The 8,843-nt window shown below is 44.2% G+C and overlaps 1 protein-coding gene across 1 annotated transcript in view; it reads right to left on the bottom strand.

Annotated features, from left to right (window-relative positions):
• The window catches only part of SERP2 (stress associated endoplasmic reticulum protein family member 2), a 21,813-nt gene that overhangs the window by 12,810 nt on the left and 160 nt on the right, over positions 1-8,843 (bottom strand). The window contains exons 2-3 of the mRNA XM_029938460.1: positions 8,670-8,839; positions 3,974-4,046 (exon numbers count right to left, since the gene is read on the bottom strand). Coding sequence (XP_029794320.1) covers positions 3,974-4,046; positions 8,670-8,839 — 243 coding nt within the window. The remainder of the gene's footprint in view (positions 1-3,973; positions 4,047-8,669; positions 8,840-8,843) is intronic.

The following is an 8,843-nucleotide window of genomic DNA, read 5'->3' as shown; positions in this document are numbered from 1 at the left end:
CTGATGCATAGGAGCACATGTACCCCAATGTTCATAGCAGCACTGTCAACAATAGCCAAGTCATGGAAAGAGCCTAAATGTCCATCATCTGATGAGTGGATCAAGAAGATGTGGTATATATTCACGATGGAGTACTACATGGCAATGAGAGGGAATGACATATGGCCATTTGTAGGAAAGTGGATGGACTTCAAGGGTGTCATGCTAAGCGAAATAAGTCAGGCAGAGAAGGACAGATACCATATGTTTGCACTCCTCGGTCTAACAAGAGAACAGGAAAAACCTGATGGAGGACCAGGGGGAGGGGAAGAGGGAAAGAGAGTTGGGGAGAGAGAGGGACGCAAAACTAGAGAGACTATTGAATGCTGAAAATGAACTGAGGGTTGAAGGGGAAGGGGGTGGGGGGAAAAGAGGTGGTAGTGATGGAGGCGGGCACTTGTGGGGAAGAGCACTGGGTGTTGTATGGAAACCAATTTGACAATAAAATATTATGGAGAAAAAAAATAAAATAAAATAAATTAAAAAAAATAAATAAAGAAGCTTCACTGTTAAGAGCACAAGCTGTGAAGACGGGGGGCATGGCATGCTAGTAAGGGTCCCGTCCTTTTAGCCACTTTAAATCCAAGTCCCCGGGCCTTGTGGGCTCCCATCCCAGCCCCCTGATAGATCGATCTCCCATCCCAGAAAAGAAAACAGAGCCAATGTACAGAGACTGGGAGGGTTCCAAGAGACTGGTGTCAGCAGAGGTCCCGATTTACCCTGGGGGTGGGGGTGGGGGTGGGGGTGGGGGAGAGAAGATACACTTCCTACTATGTAGACCAATAGCCTGGCACGATTTTAATTAAACTAATTTAGAGAAGGTTTTCAAGCCCTTTGCAAAGGATGGATATTGAGAACTAACACTGGTTTGAGAAAAAGAGACCAAATCACTTTATTAACTTGACCCTTCCCCCTCCCCGCTCCCCCCATATGCTACCTAACAGTGCAGACTGGGGAGGGTACCGGTTAGTATGTATCCGGATGCCAAACAAGAAAACAACACAGGCTCTGTACCTTTTTAGTCCCTGACAACACAGGCCGGGTGATGACTGGGCTCGCCGGCCCTTGCAGTTGGGCGGCGGCCATTCCCGAGCCTGGCACACTATCTCAAGCCTACGTGCCTTTGTCGTGTAGTCGTCTCTCAGGTGGAATGACCTTCCCTTTGTCTGGCTGTTTGTCCTTCAAAATGCAGCACAAATGGCACCTCCTCGGGGGAACTTGCTCTTTTGCTCAGTATGACTGAGAAGCCCCCACTACACTCTGATCGGGCTCTCCCATGTTCTTGTGCTGGAATCCTAATGTGCAATGTGATGGTGGTGGGGGCTCTGGGAGGTGATTAGGCCGTGAGGGTGGAGACCTCAGGAATGGGATCAGTGCTCTTGTAAAAGAGACCTCACAGAGCTCCCTACCCTTTCCGCCACGTGAGGATACCATACGAAGATACGAGAAGTCTGACCGGGAAGAGGGGCCTCACCCCACCATGCTGGCACCCTAGTCTGACTTCCAACCTCCAGAACTGTGAGCAGTAAATTTCTGCTGCTTCCAAGCTGCCTAGTCGGAGGCATTTTGTTATAGCAGCCTGAGCAGGCTGAGACAGTTCCTTATCCGTGCCCACCAAGCACTCCAGGCACCCTGCTATCACAGAACTCTGTCCCCGGGTACAACTGACAGCTTTCTTATCTGCCTCCCCCCCGTGCCTGCAGCCTTCTGAATGCGGTCGTTCCAAAGCCTGGCCCAGTGCCAGGCACACAGCGGACCCCCAAACCCCCAAGACATGATGATTGTTTGTACAGGTTTTGCCGAGAGGTTCAAAGTCACCCTGAAGGGAGTTGTCTCGAATTGTGTTCCGTGGGCTTCTCCAAGTCTAGATTTTATCAGGGACTTGGAGGTATAGTATACTTTCAGCGACTATAAAGCTGGCAAAGAAAGATGATTAGATAAAAGGCTCAAGGGTCAAGATCTAACAATCCACACGCTGGCCATAAGGCCTGGAAATGCAGATTACTTCTTTATATATATTTATTTTTCTTGATTTTTTTGTGTGGTTTGCTAAAGGCACACGGTTTTTAGTTTATTTGGTTTTTGGGTGAAAATCAGACTGGCCATCTGAGGCAACACATAGCACATGACTATGAAGGCACTGATGGAAATGCTGCATCAATGCGCCATATTCCTTGCAATTTTGTGCAGCGCTCTGAACCATGTGTTGCTGAGGAAGGCAGTACGTTGACCATATCACGTCACTGACCATAGTGTACATGATAATGTAATTTCAACAAGCCATTTATTATGTGTGTTCTCCTGTACTTCTAGACTTTGTGGCTACACTGTAGAAAGACCAACTCACAACCAACAAAAAAATTTTAGTAGAAATATTCATGAAGGGTTATATTAGGTCTCAAGAAAGTCAACCGATATCTACCATATGGGGAGTATCTGGCTCTATTCATCCATCCCCCCAGCCATGAATCCATTCAGCCAACCACAATGAGCACTTACTATGTGCTAAATATGTATAAGAATCTACCAATTTAGTAGAAAATAAACATTGCTTTCTCTGAGCTTATGTCCCAGTAGTGGGAAATGGATAATAAGGAAGCAAACTAAATAATTTCATATGTTGATGGGGGACATGAATGAAATAATGTGTGATGGGGATAAGGGACAGCCCTGGACTAGGGGGAGGTAAGTACATGCTTCCCTGAAACTTGTAAAGCATTTATGTAAAGGAGAGTTGGGTGGGGCCAGACTAGCCTTTAGCTCAATGTGAGTCTAGGATGTGCTGTGATTGCTGAAAATAAACTGAAGCTTGGGTCACATTAATAGAAGCAGGGTGAGGGGATCAAGGGCAGTGACAATCCTATTGCTTCTGCAGCAGTCATACCACTTCTACACCAACTTCCAGAGCTGCAATTATTATATCTTTGAGACAGTCATGGAGTGTATCCAGAAGAAGGGTCTAGAAGCCACATCTTATGAGGCTAGAGAAGTAGGGACGTTTAGTTTGCAGAATTTAAACTCATCTTTAAAATATCCGAAGAGTCAAGATGATTCAAGATGTTCAGAAAAAAATGAGACCATGCCTTGTGGTTTTAGGAGTTCACACCTGAACTACTGAAAAGATAGTGCAGTGTAGTTCAAAAGATGTAAGACGTCTCTAACAAAATTAGAGCTATACAGAAATGGGATAGGGTTTTTGGAGAAATGAGCCCTCCACCCTCAGAAGTATTCTAGCAGAGGTTGGGTAGACTTAAAGGTGAGGGTAAAAGGTTCCCTTTGAGTCACATCCTTGGGGAAGGGGTACAGTTTTGTTTCCTTGAGAGATCTTTGAAACCTCAGAAGGCCTGCCTTGTGAGAAGTAACCCCACTATTCCTCACTTACCAGTATTTTAGAGACCCAGCCCATGGGGACCAGGAATTACAAGACTCCCAATAACCAAATTCAACTAGAAACAACTACCTGATCCTGGCTCAAGACTCCCTGGTGTGTGTGCATGTTTGCACATGAGGATAAGCAAAGCTCTCTGAACTCGCCACCTTCCAGTATGATGAGGTGACTGTACCCTGAGGCTCAGGTCAAAGGCTCGGTTCTATGAGTTCTGTAGAACTTCCTGAGAAAGGCATAAAGCCCCTCCCTTTTCCTGCAATCTCGATCTATCTTGGGCAGACAGGTGTTCCACTTTCTGTTCTAATGCCCTTTTTAGGCTATGTTGTACTGAACTCTAAAGTGTAAACAGCCAACTTAATTGCTCACTGTAATCATTTTATGATTATGATTTGATAGGGCATCAATTTTGTCTCTACTCATATTTGCTCTGCTGGACTAGAGACCAAATCAAAACCCATTAAGATGAAGGCTTCAGGCAGAGATAAACTGAAATCCTAGAACTATATATATATTATAAAAGGACAGAGGAGAGTGAAAAACCCATACCTGAGCCACAGACAACAAAAACAAACAGTGCCAACAGCCATGGTCCCACTGGATATTTCTCTTCTTGTGGCCTCTGAAAGGAAATGAGGTAAAATAAGATTAGGTTCGTTCATTCAGGAAACATTTGTGGGGTACAACTAGACCCTACCAAAGCCTGGGAATACCAGGATGAGTGAGATGGATCCGTTCTCAATCCCCGGTGGGCAGCATAGATGAATAAAGCCAATTGTGAAAGATTCATATAGGTGTGAAGAAATTAACCAATAATCTTATGTATACTTCTGTAACTCAGTGAACTTGGTGGTCTTAAATATTCTGGGGACAAGATGGAGTATAAATACACCAACTGAGACAGTGATTTGGGACCCCCAAATGATAGTACTAATAATTGCTTCCGTTTGCTGAAGGCAGGCTGGATGCCAGGCTCCTTCCTGGGCAATCTACAGCCATTATTCCCACCACCACATGCAAGGAGTGTTAGCAACTTCATTTTGTAGTTGGGAAACTGACACCTAAGTTGTGTTAATTTGATCAAGGGCTGGGATTCAAATTTAGACCTGCCTGGGTGTTCTCCATTAACAGAATCATTTTACATTCTCGAATCTGTGCATTCCAAATAAGGTCACAGAACAGCCATTTTCTCAAAACCTTCTACGTGCCAAGAAAATGGGGAAGGCCAGTGCCATGGAAATTCTCGGAATGGCGGAATCACCACAGCAACCGTGAGTGGATAGGCAAAGGAAGCAGCATTTTGTAATGAATAAAGTTCCTAAACCTCAGTGAAGTTTACATTTTCAAGAAATCTCTGCTGTGCCCACACAAACCCAGTCCCCGCACACCTCCTGCTCTCCTCAGACCCAAAACAAAGACGTAATAAGAACCATCCACAAACCCCACTGGGTCTATTTGCAGATAGGGCTTAGTCCTTAATATCAAACTGATCGGGTGCCTGGGTGGCTTAGTCAGTTAATGTCAAGACTTCAGCTTGGTCATGACCTTGAGGTTTGTGGGATTGAGCCCCATGCCGAGCTCGGTGCTGACAGCTCAGAGCCTAGAGCCTGCTTCAGATTCTGTGTTTCTCTCTCACTGCCCTCCCTTGCTCACATTCTGTCTCTCTCTCAGAAATGAACAAACATTAAAAAAAATCAAATCGTTCAAGGGAAAAACTATTTTTTGAGAGAGGCATCCAAAAAAAATGGTGATTTTCTCAAATAAAAAGGAAGATGTTAGAGTGAAGAAAAAACACTCACTAACATTTCCTCACACATGTGAGCCAGAAATAGGCTGTCATTCATGTAAATACGAGAACTCATTTTATTATAGATAAGGCAACAATTCTTTGGTTCTCAGCTTCCCCGTTCCATTCCGAGAGCCTTCTCTCTTCTACCTCAGGTGGGTTCCCTTACCACTTAAATGGCCATGTATGTCTTCTTCACAGCATTTACCCCAGTTTGTAGCTGTTTATTCTCACGATAATGTGTTTACTGTCTGTCTCTCCACCAGACTCTACGCCTACTGTGTCTCTCTTATGCATCAATGTATAGCAATGCCTGGCAGAGGACTTAAATATAGTAGGTGCTCAGTAAGTGTAAGTGTTCACTGAGGAATGAATAAGCATACAAACTTCATTAAATGTGACTGCTTAGGGCAAGTAAAGACAGGGCCTAGGGAGGATATTGTCTTTTTTATAAATACTTCCTAACTGGTGACAGTGTTATGCCTGCATCTCTCCCTACCAGAGTATATATTGAAGTGTTAATGGTGGACTCCAAGGATGACAACCCTTCGGTTCTCTGTCCTTGGTGAGCTTGTGTCCACCACCACGCTTGCACAAACAAGCCGCATGGTAAGGGGATAGTGGCTGCTCCTGACCAGACAAGGACACAGTCAGTCTTCCGTAACCACATAAGATAACTTCAGTCAGTGTTGTCACTGTGTCATTCTTTGGCACTTCACACCAGACCAAGGCCAGATCAAGTAAATAACAGAGATATTAAATAAAGTTGTCTGAACAGAGTGCTTAACTTCCTAAGCATCTGTCATAGTTGACCAGAAACCAGTTCTGTTGCTGTCATCCCATTAACACTGTATAAAAAGCTCACCAAGGGGCTCCTGGGTGGCTCAGTGGGTTAAGCGTCTGACTTCAGCTCAGGTCATGATCTCTCAGTTCATGGGCTCGAGCCCCGCATCAACCCTGTGCTGACAGCTCAGAGCCTGGAGCCTGCTTCCGATTCTGTGTCTCCCTCTCTTTGTGTGCCCCTCCCCTGCTCGTGCTCTGTCTCTCTCTTGCAAGAATAAAGAATACATAAACATTTAAAAAAGTTGTTTTTTTTAAAAAAAGCTCACTGAGCTCTATCGCCAGCAAAGCCACCAAGAGACTTCAGGAGCCTGTAAATGAATTATTGGCCTAGGGCAGATCCCAAATGGAGTCCCTTACTTTTCCTTTGCAGAAAAACACAAATTATCAACATGCAGAGCTCAGACTACATGATACAAAAAAATCTGTTTGGTGACATTTTCCAGTAACTCAATATTATCTGGGGATTTTGAGAGCTCAAGAACACCAATATATCTTTTTTTTTTTTTTTTTTCCTTTGGAAGCGGTACCCAGCACAGTCCCTTTGGGGGCAATTCACCTAAGCCTGAATCTGTTGCTGGGAAAGGTAAGAAAAGCAGTAGAATCCTGCAAATGACATGGCTCATTTCAAATAAGAGTCTGTTACTTCCTTCACAACATGAGGGGCTCCTTTCCCCCGTGATTATATACCAGCAGGGTAACTCAGAACGTTGAACTTTAAATCCCCTTCATTCTGGAGAAGTTACTACTGCATTATCACAAAAATGGTTACTCTGTTTCTTTGTTTCTTGGATTTATCTGCTATCTGGGAGAATAATATTGATTTACTCCATAGCTATTAGCTAATGAAGTAACGAAGCATCTGCATATAATCGAAGGGGTTTATCTTTGAGTGCTTATTCTGATTTTTCAGCTAGAACCTGTTCATATGTTCACAATTTCCTCCCAAACAAGTTATCTCTTGCAAGTTACTTCTTTCAAAGTAAAATTGTGTTTGACCTATAATGAGGAAAATGAGATCTAGAATTTAAAGTGCTTCATTTTTCTTTTTGGACGTTGGTCCATTTACAATAAAGTTAACCAAAAAGCTCTTCTAGTCAACTGGAAATTAACATACATTATGGGTTGGTTTGGGAGCCTTTCATCACAAATGTAGTAGGGCCATTTGAACGTCCTCATGGGTGCCAGACACTTTTGAAGGGCCCCAAACCATGGTATATCAGAGCCTGTTAAAATTCACTCACACCACAGATTAAACATTCATCCTAATGTAGCTCTGCAAGTTGAGTTGAAAGGGGTGTAACGACATTTTCTGGATATTTAAATATTTTCCTCCAATTTTAAATTTTTTTTTTTTAATTTTGAAGCCACTAACTCCCCCCATCTCAAACACCTTCAAATGGTCTTGGAAAGCTAAAGGTGGCAGACCTTGAGTTTACCAAGCCTGATGGATAAATCAGTTTTGCAAATCAGTTCCTGTGTTGCTACTTTTGCAATGGGATATATTGTCAACTGAGTTCAGTTCATAACTATCTTAGTTGAAACCACACAACTGGAGATTTTCAGTAAAGCAGCTAGTCTGTATGATATCTAGGAAGAAATGACTTCCTAGGGATATAAAACCCTAAGTGCTTTAACTTCGATTAAAATTTGTTTCTCAAGGTCAATTTGGACAGCAAGGTTTGTTTGGTTTTCTGAGTAAAAAGAATAGGGAAAATAGATTTATGTGAAAAATGCTTCCAATTCAATGGTATATTAGCATTTTACTGTTCAGTCACAACTCAATGATCTAACTCCCAATGAGAGAATTTCCAGCATAACTTAAGCCTGGAGCTGTGTATAAAACTCTTAGTAGAATGGAGTTTGATCCTAAGGTTTCTCTGCCATGTTACTGCTCAGTTTTGCAAGAATTCTGGTGTGATGGTTGCAGCTCTAGCTTTTTGTTTCTTACTCAAAGCAGCATCATTTCTTTGGCTAAAAGGAATTGCCTCATCAGGTCTTCGAGCTTTTCCAGCCACTCAAAGCTTCAGCTGGACTTCACTTAAGTGTCTGGGGTAATGGATTCCAGGCCCCTTGGCTCACAGACTTGGAGACCAACACTGCTCAACAACTCATCCCAGGCATGCCTGAGTGTCTAAAATTATGAACATGCGTTTTCTCTTGAAGATATTCTGCTTTGCTAAAACTAACCCCTGTGCACAAAGCACAGATTTTGCTTTAAAGCCCAGTTACAAAGCTTTAATCTAGTCTCCGAAGTCCTGGATCATACCATCAGGATGAGCCAGAATTCACAGGGTGAACAAGAGTAAGGTTGCACTTAAACTTCAGCCCAGTAGTGAGAGGCCTCACTGGAAAAGAGGCAAGGAAAGGAGGATGGAGGGAAACATGGGTCTGAATCTCATTTCGCACTTCGAACCCCTTACACAGCGCCATCACAAAGGGGCTGCAGAGGAACTCTTATCCTGGCGGGTGTCTGTTGAGGGTGGACGACAGGGGACCGAGCTTGGAAGGGGGTGATAACTGACCTATTCGAATATTGATTCATGGAACGTTCTAGTACTTACTGGGTTCCAGGCCCTGTGTCACGCAGTTGGTTTAACTGTTTCTTAAGGATGTGACTTTCCGTTTTTCCCGGAGACAAAGGCCCAGTTCTCTTCTGGGGAGGCTCTCCCGCGCCTCCGTGGTGGCCCCGGCGGCCACCCCCTGAGGGGCCACCACCAACCCGGCCCTCGCCGCCCACGAGGGCTCCGCGAGGTCCGCGCCGCCCAGAGCCCGGCCCTCGGCGCCCACTCC

The sequence above is a fragment of the Suricata suricatta genome, chromosome 4, assembly GCF_006229205.1.
Source record: "Suricata suricatta isolate VVHF042 chromosome 4, meerkat_22Aug2017_6uvM2_HiC, whole genome shotgun sequence".
Taxonomy (NCBI): Eukaryota; Metazoa; Chordata; class Mammalia; order Carnivora; family Herpestidae; genus Suricata; species Suricata suricatta.
This window is presented reverse-complemented; position numbering and strand designations above follow the sequence as displayed.